Here is a 13,953-nt window from a genome sequence, read left to right as displayed (position 1 = left end):
TGTCTCTGTCATGTGTGGCCACTGAAACCTATGTTCCATTAACTTAGTGGTCAGCTAGTGTTTTGACAAAATTTGGCTCAAATGCTTGGAGCCAAGAAGAGAGAAAAAGAAAAATAAAATGTAATCATCCAGTCTTTTCCAATTGGCTCTGTGTTGGGCACTCCTTCAACATTTAGCCAGGCCACTTACAACTCTGCCTTAGCCTTTACTTCTCACTCATGTGGAGCCTGACGGTCAGCCAGAGGTGAAAGCTTAGTGTCTTCTCAGGCATTTTCTGTACACATATCCAGACCTGGGCATGCACTTGGGCTTCTTGACTCCCCAGTATACACTGGAGCTTTTAAAAGCTCTTATGCCCCACATATCTTACTTTCTAACTTCCTTCCAAGGATTTTTGGGCTTGTCCTATTATCCCTTCCCACAGGCTGCTGTATCCAATCCTTTTGCCTTTAAGTACATTCAGCAAAAGCCTCCCAGGAGCTGCCCCAGCCCTGGGAACTCTCTGGGTTGGACAAAACAATGGCAAGCCCTTGTTCTGAACCTTGAGGGAGCCACCAGACAAAGTGGAAAATACTACCACAGTTCTTTGAGAATAAGGTATGTATTTCCTCTGGCACTAGCAAACTGCACCGAGTGCAACTGCCATCTTCATGGCTGCCACCAATTTGGAGAGTGAGGGATGGTAAGTGAATGAAAACACTACAGTACATTCTTACTACAATGTAGCAGCTTCTTTCTTCCTTTAGTTTTCCCCTAGTTGTTATAATTTTTTTTTACTAGGTCCTGGAGTTCTGCAAAGGTTGATTCTGACAGTTTTTGCAAGTTTATTAGTTGTTTTTGTGGAGTTCTCCCTTGACTTCCTCCTCTGCCATATTTAGTGATGTCAGTACTGAACTGAAAATTTTAATCTACTGTATTTTGTACTTAAATTTAAAACTCAGAGCTTAAGCATATTTAGTACAAGTGAGGAAATAAAATGAATCAGGCAGCTGCTAAAGGCCCAATTCGATGTTCTTCTATAGAAAAGTGTGCAATGGTTACTATTAATCAATAGGAAGGGCTGGGATCCTTTTTCAGTTTAATGCTTTGCTTGACCTATCAAAGCTACTCTTGCTTTATTGACTCATGTTCTTAAAGTCTATCTGAAGCCTCTGCTGGCTCTGCAAATTGAAATCCCCAAAGTGTTCAGAACTACAGAGAAAGAAGGTATTTTCTTCCTGAGTTCTCTTCTCAAAATGAGGGGTGGGAAGTACTAGGTAATTATAGTGCCTGCTTGGTCCACTGAGTTTGGACTTGGACACCTGAGTCTAGGTAGGGTGAGGGCATATTTGTTGGCTCCAGAGATCAGCTTGAGAGTAAAAAAGACTGGCTTATTTAAATCACTCAGAATCTGGGTCCTAATTGGCCAGAAAAGAATCTTTCCTGCCCTTCTCTCTTCTTCCCCTTTTACTTTTTCTGTGTGTTTTTTCCCCCACAACTTGCCCTTGATTTGTGGCCCTTCGCCTTATACAAAGACAGAGAGGTGGTCATGTAAGTGGTATAGTTAGAGTATAGCCAGGAATGCAGCATCTAAAAGAGTACTAAAGTGGGATTTCCCTGGCGGTCCAGTGGTTAAGACTCCATGCTGCCACTGCAGGGGGAGTGGGTTCAATCCCTGGTCGGGGAACTGAGATTCTACATGCCATGTGGCATGGCCAAAAAATTTTTTTAAATAAAAATAAAAGAGTACTGAAGCTTGAAATTCTGTGATTTAAAATGTATTACTTTGAACTACCAGTTCAAGATAGCAGGCTGCACATACTGTCCACCTTCTCAAAAATCCCATACAAATTTCATAAAGTATATATATAACAAAGAATAAATCCACAACTGTGCTAGAACATAGTGAATTGCTAGGAGTGGACCAAGACACTGGGGAATGTTTGCATGATATAAAGAAAATGGGATTTAGTGGTATAGAAACCAAACTGATAAAAAATCTGCAGCACAACTCTAGAGAAGGAGAGACTGTTGAAGTGTTAGATCCTGACAAAACACTTTAATAACTTTAAGCTCAAAGTCAGCTGTGCTTACTGTAGAATAAGGCTAAAGAAAGTTCAATTGAGTATTAACCGAGAGGTTGGCAGAGATGGACCAGTTCTTGGCTCTGTGTAAACTGGCTTTGTGTTAGCACCAGGTACAGCTGGCAAGAGCCTCTCCCTAAACAATGCAGGCATATGCTCTCAGTGTAGGAGTGAAAGCTGGAGAGAGAACAGGACAGTGTTCCTGGTAACTTCAAATTCTTACAACAGACGTGGGACCTTCACACACTGAAGGGATGTTTATCTGTTGGCACATTCCATCTGATTCATTTAAATCTGCCATTGCACTAACTTCTTATATGCCAAAGAGACCCACAGAACTGCAATGTTAATAGATCTAGGCTTTCATTTATAAAATGGATATTTAAGAATCATCAGAAATTTTGAGTAATACCCACAATATGAAAGAGAAATCTCAAGCTCACCAGCAGAATAACCAGAACAAAGAAACAAGAGTTGGGCTTCACTGGTGGTGCAGTGGTTGAGAGTCTGTCTGCCGATGCAGGGGACACAGGTTCGTGCCCCGGCGCGGGAAGATCCCACACGCCACAGAGCGGCTGGTCCTGTGAGCCATGGCTGCTGAGCCTGTGCGTCCGGAGCCTGTGCTCTGCAACAGGAGAGGCCACAACAGTGAGAGGCCCGCTTACCGCAAAAAAAAAAAAAAAAAAAAAAAAAAAAGAAACAAGAGTTACTACCAGAAACAAAAGAGAACTAAAAAAAATTTTAATCTACATCTCAATAGAGATTAAAGAGAACAACTTCATCCTGGAATATTTGAGAAAGGAATAACTAAACAACAAGAAAGCAGTCTTGGAAGTTAAAAACATGATTGCCTTCTAGCCAAAAATAGCTCTGAGAAAGGATTGAATATCAGAATGAATGCAGCCAAAACTGAATTAGTGGATTAGAATATCAAATTTAAGAATGCTCCTAGAATGTAAAGGGGCGGGGGAGGGAGAGAGAGCGAGAAGCTTTAAAGAAAAATTATGAGACAAAGATGTTAGATGTAGTAGAGTTAATGTCCATCTAATATGAAGTCTAAAGGAAGAAAACAGAAGATAAAAAGGAAGAAATAACCAATAAAGTTAAATAAAAATTATCTGAGCTAAATAATGTTTTGATTGTTTAGGCTAAAAAGGTCACTTAATACTGAGAAATATTGAAAAGAGAAATAAACTTAGAGCCATCCTGCTAAAAATTTGTGAATTTCCAAATAAAGAGAAAATCCTACAAGTTTCTAGAGGGAAATAAACTCATTCCTAAAGGAAGTGAGAATCAAACTGGCACTGGATTTCTCATCTGTAACACTAAATGCAAATAATGGAAAATGTCTATAAAGTACTGAGAGGGAAAGGTTTGGAATTGAAAGTTCTAAACCTACACAAGCTATCATTCAAATGCTAGGACAAAATAGAGTTACTACTACTGGAAGTGAAATTATTCCAATGGAATATACTCCCTATTCAGACTTTCTTTAAAAATTACTTGAAGATACACATTTTAAGTTCCATTTCTGGCAAAACTGTGAACCATTTATCCTGGAAAACCTACCACTATAGAACATCTAGAAATACCAGTTAAGCTGTAACAAACATCCTTTGTAATGCATACTTGAGTGTAAAAGAAAGTAAAGAGAAATTCCAAAGAATACAGATTGGAAAGCAGTGAGGTGGGCTGGAGTTACTGAGAGCTGTATCTGCACTGAGACCTTTTGTGTATCTCAGGAAAACCCAGATTTAACAATCTTTAGACCCACATCAAGTATGTAGTTGGACCTGAGAACCTTGAATAAAGGTAAAACATTTGAAGAGCTACATCCTCAGTGAAGGAGTAGCAAAGAGAAAAAAAAAACAAAAACGTAACTATCTTGATCTGGGGTCTGAGTGATAAACAAGAGTGTCCCTAGAGAATTTTTAACCACAAGCTTGCCCTCATACAGGGTTAGGCTTAAAATTTACAATCCCTTTATGATCTAGAGACTTGAAACCAATAATACTAACATAAAATAGTGGAGGTTGGTAGTAATCTGGATCTCCAAGCAGAAATAAACACAGATATTCTCTGTAGGGACTCACCTTTAATCTAGGCAAAGTATAAAATAGAAGAGTTTATAAACCAAATTACACTAAAATTAAGAACTTCTGTTCATGGGAAGACACTATAATAGGGGTGAAAAGACAAGCCATATACTGAGAGGTGGGAGAAGATATTTACAACACAACCAAAATAGAACTAGTATCTGGAATATATAGAGAACTACTCTGAATCAATAAGAGGACAAACAACTCATTAGAAAAAAATGATCAAAAGACTTAAATGGACACTTCTTCTCTTAACAAAAGAGGATCCACAAATACGTGAAAAAATGTTCAACTGCATTAGTAATCACAAAAATGCAAATTAAAGTTATATTGAGGTACCATTACATACCTGCTGGTTTGGCAAAAAATAGAAAATTTGACAATAATATGTGTTAGTGAGGATATGGAACAACCAAACTTTTCATTCTCTGCTAGTAGAGTGTAAATTGCTACATTTATTTTGGCAAACAGTTTGGTATATCTAGTAAAGGTAAAGAGTTACATATCCCATGATCTAGCAATGCTATTTCTAGGTGAGCAATGCTTACACATGTTCACAAAGAGACACAAACAAGAATGTTATTAATAGCATTGAGCATTTTTTTTTTTTTTTTTTTTTTTTTTTTGCGGTATGCGGGCCTCTCACTGTTGTGGCCTCCCCCGTTGCGGAGCCCAGGCTCCGGATGCGCAGGCCCAGCGGCCATGGCTCACGGGCCCAGCCGCTCCGCGGCACATGGGATCCTCCCAGACCGGGGCACGAACCCGTATCCCCTGCATCGGCAGGCGGACTCTCAACCACTGCGCCACCAGGGAGGCCCGCATTGAGCATTTTTTACAGATTGAAGGTCTATGTCAACCCTGTGTTGTGCAAGTCTATCAGTGCCATTTTTCCAAAAGCATTTGTTCACTGTGTCTCTGTGTCACATTTTGATAATTCTTATAATATTTCAAACTTTCAAATTATATTAATTATCTGAGGTATTATATATATTATTATATAAATATATAATTATATATTACTCTATTTATTATCACAGATAATATGTTATCTGTGATTAGGGATCTTTGATGTTACTATTGTAATTGTTCTGAGGCCCCACAGATCACACTCACATAAAACAGGGAACTTAATCGATAAAGGTTGTTTGCATTCTGATCGCTACACAGATGGGTCATTCCTTTGTCCCTCTCCCTTTCCCTGGGCCTCCCTATTCCCTGAGACATAACATTTGGCTGACTAATAACCCTACAATGACCTCTAAGCGTTCAAGTGAAAGGAAAAGTCACATGTCTCTCACCTCAAATCAAAAGCTAGAAATGATTAAGCTTGGTGAGGAAGGCATGTCAAAAGCCAAGATAGGCCAAAAGCTAGGCCTCTTGTGCCAGTTAGCCAAGTTGTGAATGCAAAGAAAATGTTCTTGAAGGAAATTAAAAGTGCTACTCCAATAAGCATGTGAATAGTAAGAAAGTGAAACAGCCTTATTGCTGATAATGGAGAAAGCTTTAGTGCTCTGGATAGAAGATCAAACCAGCCACAATGTTCCCTTAAGTCAAAGCCTAATCTAGAGCAAGGCCCTAATTCTCTTCCTATGAAGGCTTAGAGAGGTGAGGAAGCTGCAGAAGAAAAGTTTGAATCTAGCTGAAGCTGATTCATGAGGTTTAAGGAACCATCTCCATAACATAAAATTCAAGGTGAAGTAGCAAGTGCTGATGTAGAAGATGCAGCAAGTTATCCATAAGATCTAGCTAAGATCATTGGTGAAGGTGACTACACTAAACAACAGGTTCTCAATGTAGATAAAACAGCCTTATATTGGAAGAAGATGCCATCTAGAACTTTCATAGCTAGAGAGGAGTCGTCAATGGTTGGCTTCTAATCTTCAAAGCCCAGGCTGACTCTCTTGCTAAGGGCTAATGCAGCTGATAACTTGAAGTTGAAGCCAATGCTCATTTACCATTCTGAAAATCCTAAGGCCCTTAAGATTTACATTAAATCCACTCTGCCTGTGCTCTATAAACAAAGCCTAGATGACAACACATCTGTTGACAACATGGTTTACTGAATATTTTAAGTCCACTGTTGAGACCTACTGCTCAGAAAGATTCCTTTCAAAATATCATTGACAATTCATCTGATCACTCAACTCTGACCGAGATGTACAATGAGATTCATGCCTGCTAACATGACATCCATTCTGCAGCCCGTGGATCAAGGAGTAATTTTGACTTTCAAGTCTTACCATATAAGAAATACATTTTGTAAGGCTATAGCTGCCTTAGATGGTGATTCCTCTGATGGATCTGGGCAAAGTAGATTGAAAGCCTTCTGGAAAGGATTCAACATTCTAGATGTCACTAAGAACATTCGTGATTCGTGGGAAGAGGTCAAAATATTAACATACACAGGAGTTTGGAAGAAGTTGACTCCAACCTGCATGGATGACTTTGAGGGTTTCAAAACTTCAGTGGAGGAAGTACCTACAGATGTGGTGGAAACAGCAAGAGAACTAGAATCGGAAGTGGAGCCTGAAGATGTGACTGAATTGCTGCAATCTCATGATTAAACTTTAATAGATGAAGAGTTGCTTGTTATGGATGAGGAAAAAAGTGGTTTCCTGAGATAAAACCTACTCTTGGTGAAGATGCTGTAAAGAGTGTTGATATGACAACAAAGGGTTTAGAATATTACATAAAATTAGTTGACAAAGTAGTAGCAAGGTTTGAGAGGATTGATTCTAATTTTTTAATTTTATTTATTTATTTATTTTTCCGGTACGCGGGCCTCTCACTGTTGTGGCCTCTCCCGTTGCGGAGCACACAGTCTGGACGCGCAGGCTCAGCGGATACGGCTCACGGGCCCAGCCGCTCCCCGGCATGTGGGATCTTCCCGGACCGGGGCACGAACCCGTGTCCCCTGCATCGGCAGGCAGACTCTCAACCACTGTGCCACCAGGGAAGCCCTGATTCTAATTTTGAAAGAAGTTCTACTGTGGGTAAAATGTTATCAAACAGCATTGCATGCTAAAGAGAAATCATTAATGAAAGGAAGAGTCAATCGATGCAGAAAACTTCATTGTTGTCTTATTCTAAGAAACTGCCATAGCCACCCCAGCCTTCAGCAACCACCACCCTGATCAGCTGTCAACATCAAGGCAAGACTCTCCACTAGCAAAAAGATTATCACTCACTGAAGGCTCAGATGATGGTTAGCATATTTTAGCCACATAGTATTTTTAATTAAGGTATGTACATTTTTTAGACATCATGTTATTGCACATGTAAAAGACTACAGTAATAACTTTTTTTTTTTTTTCTTTTTTGCGGTATGCGGGCCTCTCACTGTTGTGGCCTCTCCCGTTGCGGAGCACAGGCTCCGGACGCGCAGGCCCAGCGGCCACGGCCCACGGGCCCAGCCGCTCCGCGGCATATGGGATCCTCCCAGACCGGGGCACGAACCCGTATCCCCTGCATCGGCAGGCGGACTCTCAACCACTGCGCCACCAGGGAGGCCCAGTAATAACTTTTATATGCACTGGAAAACCAAAAATTTTGTGTTACTCACTTTACTGTGATATTCACTTTACTGTGGTGGTATGGAACCCAACCTGCAACATCTCCAAGGTATGTCTGTATATAACATTTTTTCACCAAAGAACATGAGCAGGAATGTTCTTAGCAACACTATTTATAATAGCTCCACACTGGTAATTACCTAAAAGTCTATCAACAGTAGAATGGAGAAATAAATTATGGTATATTTACACAATGGATACTATACAGCAATGAGGATGAATGGACCACAATTATATAGAACAATATGAATAAATCTCACAAATATAATGTTGACCAAAGAAGCCAACAACAAAAGAGTATATATTGCATGGCTGCATTTATATAAAATTCAAAAACAGGCAAAACTAATGTATAGTGTTGGAAGTCAGGATGGGGGTCAACCTTGATGAGGGATAGTGACTTGAAGCAGGCATATGGGGAGCTTCTGGGATGCTGAAAATGTTTCTTGATTGGGGTGGTGATCACATAGATGTGTTCATTTTGTGAAAAGTTATTGAGCTGTACACTTATGATTCTGCATTTTTCTGTATAAATGTTATTTCTGTAATGTGTTTTTTAAAAAGGATGGGTGGAGGGCCTGGATGATATTATGGTTGGTGATATTATGCCACTGACTGAGGAATCTGACTGATCTTCCAATTCTTTGCATATGACTTCCAGAAAACAAAACAAAACAAAAAGGGAATAACTAGTAGAACAGAAGTTGGAAGTAAAACTTTCAGCTGATACATAGAGAAAGTGGGTGGAAGAAGCGATGTACAACAAAATACATTTCTTTGACTGAGTACTCTTTCTTCTTCTGCCTTGGTTCTCTATTAAAGTTTAATAATGTTGGGAGTAGTAATAAACTATGATGTTAGATAACAATGAATTTATTGATCATTTTCAAAGAAAAGATTATGGTGCTTTTACTCTGACTGCACCAATTCTCAGCTCCTTTAGGAACAGAGCCCACTATCCTGGAATGCTGAAATGGGCAATAAGAAAGAGAAACTCATTTTAGCTGTTCTTTTCCAAAGGTATCTTCCAACCCCTTCGTCAACACTGACCCAGACAACTACGTTGAAGTGAATGATTTCATCACCCAGATACCCTCTAAAGTGCAGATACAAGATATTACTATGGAGTTACACTGTCCACTGTGTAATGATTGGTTTCGTGATCCGCTGATGCTAAGCTGTGGCCACAACTTCTGTCAGTCTTGTATCCAAAACTTTTGGAAGCAGCAAGCAAAAGAAACATTCTGTCCTGAGTGTAAGATGCTATGTCAATACAGCAACTGTACATTTAACGTTGTACTGGAGAAGCTGGTAGAGAAGATGAAGAAGCTACCCCTACTCAAGGGCCATCCACAGTGCCCAGAGCATGGAGAGAACCTGAAACTGTTCAGTAAGCCAGACGGGAAACTGATATGCTTTCAATGCAAAGATGTTCGATTGTCTGTGGGGCAGTCTAAAGAATTCCTGCAGATCTCTGATGCTGTCCGTTTCTTCACGGTGGGTGAGCCCTGGGTTTTGAGCAACCTTGAGCAATTCCTTAGGAAGGCTGGGAAAAATCTTTTGTTGGACTTCTTCTCTCTTCCAATACCACCCCTTTATTCAGATGATTACTAGAAAGCTCAGAGTGCCCAGAAAATACAACATATCTTGCAAAGTTCTTTTTCTATAGTTGCCAATTATAGGAAAGCAGTGAAGGAGCTCTGGTCTACTCCTTCAGTCAATCAAATATTTACCCAAACCCTGCCACGACAGCATTCTACTAGACACTGTACAGAATAAGGACATATAAGATACTGCTTTTGTTATAAAAGTCTTGAAATTTAGTCAAGTTTAAAATGAATAAAACCACCAAAGCAATATAAGATAGTCTACTGTTGTGAGCTAAATTTTTGTCACATTTGTAATTCACAAATGTTTAGAATTTCAGAGGAGATTAGAGAAAACTGAAATAGTCAGGGGAAGCATGGTGAAAGAAAGCTTGAACTGGAAAATTATTTGAATTTGGATGGGCAGAAGATAGAAATGAGTGTTTTAAGTGAGAACAATGCAAGTAAAAGTATAGATAGTGAGAACAGTGTAACTAGAGTAGAAAATATATAGAGCTCTGTTATCTTCTTCAAACCCCTGAAGTTAGCTAATAAGAGGATAAAACTAAGTTTTTCTGCTGCTTGTAATTTTCTTCACAATTTTTGGAAGAGACAGGAATTACGATACAGGGTAAAGGAGACTTTTGTAACAAGAGCTTGCTTTTTTTTCCCCTGACACCCTGGGGCTTTGGGGGAGATGTCCCTTATGGCCCTTTATCTCTCAATTACCTTGTGTTAATTCAACATGGTATTCCCAGAAGGAGCTTACCATCCATCAGGGTCAACTGGAGGCAACCCTGAAGGAACTTCAGTCCCTGAGGAACATGCAGAAAGATGCTATTGCTGCTCACAAGGTGAGGAACAGGGTAGAGGGGTTATGAGATACAACCAGAATATACCCTCCTTGTAACTTCAGCTATGTGGGTGGAAAGGTACCTTTACATACCACGCACCTTTGAACCAAGGTCTCTCAGATTGCTGTCTTTTCTCATCTGATTTGATCTTTCCTAGCTTCCCTAAAACTAAATAAAACTATTGCTTATACTTTCAACTTCACAGGAGCTTAATGGTTAGAGACTTGGCAAATCAGTTCCTAGGTTGGGGGAATAAACTGGGAGTTCTGTTTCTTCATTAATTATTCTGTAGAGGGGTGTCTTCTCTGGCATTTGGCATCTGGAAGAAATATGTACAATGAGGGAAAGAAGAAGGATAGATGGAAATGATGTCTCAAGAGAATCTTGTTCTTGTTGTAAGAGTTCCTAGTTCAGCTGTTACAGTCAACATTCATTCATTCAACAAATATTTATTGAGTGGGTCAGGTATTATACTAGACACTATATTCCTACCATGGTGGGAGATAGATGTTAATTAAACAATCCCACCAATAACAATAAAACAACAACTGTGGTAACTACTATAAATGAAAATATAGGCTATATTAGAGCATATAAATGGAGAACCTAATCTAGACTGGGTGTTCTTTGAAGAAGCCACTTACTAAAAATTGAGAATTAAAAGGATAAGTGTTATCCTTAGTCAAGTGAACTGGGTGAGGTGAATATGAAGGAAATTGCCTGGAAAATGTTCTGTGAAGAGGAAAGAGCGTATGGAAAAGTTCTGAGACAGGAAGTTAGCTGCTATGTTAAACAGAGAGAAGGCCAATTAAGCTGGATCATGGTAAGCAAGATGAGACTGAAAAGGCAGATGTGGGGCCAATCATGTAGGCCCTTGTAGATAATGTTAGGAATTTTGAACTTCATCCTGTGAATAATGAGAAGTCATAAAAGGGTTTAAATAGGACATGGTTTCATCTCATTTTGAAAGCATCATTCTGGTGGCTGTGTGGAGTATGGATTGGAGAAAGACAATGACAAGGATAATGGTTAGCAGAGGGCTGCGGCAATGATCCCAGAGAATGATGATGGCTTGGACTAGAACAAGGCAGTAGAGATCAAAAGAAATAAATAGCTTCAGCATATGCTTTGGAAATAAAAATTACCTGCATGTGGGGATTGATTAGATGTGAGAGGCGAGTGATGGTATCAAATAGACAGTTGGGTATAGGAATCTGGAGCTCAGAAGTTGCTCTAGGATGAAAATAAGAAGTCAGCATATAGACTGTATTTAAAGTTGTGAAAGGAGAGGCTATTACCTAGAAAGAGAGTGTAGAATGAGAAGGGGAAAGAGCCCAGGGAAGAATACCAAGTAATCTAATATTTAGAGCTTGGTCAGAGGAGACAGAACCAACAAATAAGACTGAGAGATAGTGGTGAAATAGGTAAAAGGAAAAATGGAAAAGTCTGACCCAGAGGACAGTGAGAGTTAAGACTATTTTAAGAGTGCAATTATAATGACTGACCATAGAATGTAAGCTGGATAATAGGGGACATGAAGAGAGAGAAGTTGATGAATGGAAATGAAGGGGTCAATGAACAGGAAGTTTCAATGAGACCCAATAATTGTTGCAATAGGGGTACCTGAGTAACTGAGCATAAAAAGTAATTTTAGAGATGGTACAATTGCTGGGGATGATAAAATCCTCAATGTGACTAAAAGAACGAGTAGATAAAGGTAAAAATCACTAGAAATGATGATGAGGAACTGAGAAACCAGGATGTCAGATGGCATACTCATGAGGATGTTGAGGTCACCTAAGAAAAGAGATGCCAGTGTAGCAGTTATCAATTTCAGTGCTTCAGACATTGCCCATCTCTTGCTTCTTCTATATTGTCCTGGCAGCTGGAATGGCATCTCCCCTAGTTCTGATTTCTTAAAAAAGGACAGTTCTTCCAGCCTCATATGGACCCAGTCTAACAGCATCACTTGGTAGATATTGGTTTGTACTTCTGGATAAAAGGGAATTATCATTCATTTAAAAATGTTTGATTAACCCCACGGTCTTATTTAATATGGCATTGGTTACCACCTCAGTACTGCAATAGGAACCTAGGATGACTTTTGACTATTTCGTGCTGAACTATTAAATGAGCTGGGAAAGACAGAGTAAGTCTCCCAAAGGGCTCCTTTTAGTACAGTTGAATGTTGATTCTCAGTCATTTGCATGCATTTTCCTGTTATAGTATTTCCCAAGTTGTGTGAGTGTTAGTGGTGTGGGCCCCCATCCCCAAGTGTTAATCTCAGTAATTACCATGGTGATGATCATGGAGTTTTCCAGGAAAACAAGCTACATCTGCAGCAACACATCTCCTTGGAGTTTCTAAAGCTGCATCAGTTCCTGCACAGCAAAGAAAAGGACACTTTAAATGAGCTCCGAGAAGAGGGGAAAGCCTTGAATGAGGAGATGGAGCTGAATCTGAGCCACATTCAAGAACAGTGCCTCCTAGCCAGGGAGATGTTGGTGAGCATCCAGGCACGGATGGAACAGCAGAACTCCTTCGACTTTCTCAAAGTGAGACTCCATACCAACATGACTATGGGTACAACAGAGGGTGAAAGAGGGTTGGAAAGGATGTAGAAGCAGATTTTCCCCTCCAGGAGGGTAAAAAAACTGTAGTTCTTTTAAGGTTCCTTGGGAGAAAAGCAGGAGGCTGCTTTTACCCTATACTCAGTTGAAAGCTTTACTTTCACACTCCTAGACAAGAAGATAATAAAATGCCATTAAAACCAGCATGTTTTAATATTTCTCCATAAAGAAATTTGAAGCTTTATTTCTCAAAAGTAAGAATGTTGCCAAAAAGTTGTATCTTTTACTGGCTCTCAGCAATCATAAATTGACCTGTTTGAAAAGCTGTTGGTCAATTTTTGCTTCCTCACGCTTCACCTCTAAAGTGGCATTGGTTACTACCTCAGTGCTCAGAAGCTTAATTAGTCAGAGTAAGGAAAAGTGGCCTTGGGGTTGGAATACCTACTGTGTTTTTCTCCTGAGACTATGTGGCAGTGTAGGTAAAAACAGCTTAACCTTAATTTCTTTCTTGTTCCCTGTAAAAGGGAACTCTAGAAAATCAGAGCAAAGTAAGCCAGTTTATCCTGGGATAGATGAAGGATGAAGATCAGAAAAGGCATATGGAGGATGAGAGGAGTTGGTGGCAATGGGATGGGGACCATCTGCATAGGATCGCAGTTTTGACCATCAAATTCTGGTGGTGGCCAGTATGACCAAAGAAATTTCTGGAGCTGATGAACAGGCATCTAACCTTTCTATTTCTCCTTTCCTCTCCTAGGACATCACACCTCTCTTGGATAGGTAAGTGTTTCCCTGTGGTATTAATACCCTTCCTTCAGTCCCTGGAGGATGTCTAAGAATAAATGATTTATGTCCCCTGCAGCTTGGAGCAAGGAATGAGGGTGCTGGCACCCAGAGAGCTTATCTCCAGAAAGCTGAACCCAGGCCTGTTCAAAGGTCCCATCCAGTATATGATGTGGAGGGAAATGCAGTCCACTCTCTCTCCAGGTATCAGTGGGTAGTAGTTATTTGTTCCTGGGGCTCCCACTTTATGTTTCATCTGTGGGATGTCTTCTGTGGCCCTAAATAGTACGTTAGAGTCTGGACAGAGGGAGGGGTGAAGTTTAGCCAAAAGAAGGCTAGTTGGTATGACTGAATTTCTTCTCTTACCGTCATCTAAGAATTTATGACTTTGTACTGGTAAACAGAGACTGATGTCCGAATTTCTTC

At 39.9% G+C, this 13,953-nt stretch overlaps 1 protein-coding gene across 1 annotated transcript in view; it reads left to right on the top strand.

Moving 5' to 3' along the window:
- The window catches only part of TRIM69 (tripartite motif containing 69), a 53,436-nt gene that overhangs the window by 29,613 nt on the left and 9,870 nt on the right, over positions 1–13,953 (top strand). Inside the window, exons 2-6 of the mRNA XM_082617143.1 lie at positions 8,755–9,231; positions 10,079–10,174; positions 12,496–12,729; positions 13,502–13,524; positions 13,607–13,731. Of these exons, the coding sequence (XP_082473269.1) occupies positions 8,857–9,231; positions 10,079–10,174; positions 12,496–12,729; positions 13,502–13,524; positions 13,607–13,731 (853 nt within the window). The 5' untranslated portion in view covers positions 8,755–8,856. The remainder of the gene's footprint in view (positions 1–8,754; positions 9,232–10,078; positions 10,175–12,495; positions 12,730–13,501; positions 13,525–13,606; positions 13,732–13,953) is intronic.

Source organism: Mesoplodon mirus, assembly GCF_964341445.2.
Source record: "Mesoplodon mirus genome assembly, chromosome: 4".
Taxonomy (NCBI): Eukaryota; Metazoa; Chordata; class Mammalia; order Artiodactyla; family Ziphiidae; genus Mesoplodon; species Mesoplodon mirus.
The sequence above is the reverse complement of the archived record's forward strand: the minus strand, read 5'-3'. Positions and strand labels throughout refer to the sequence as shown.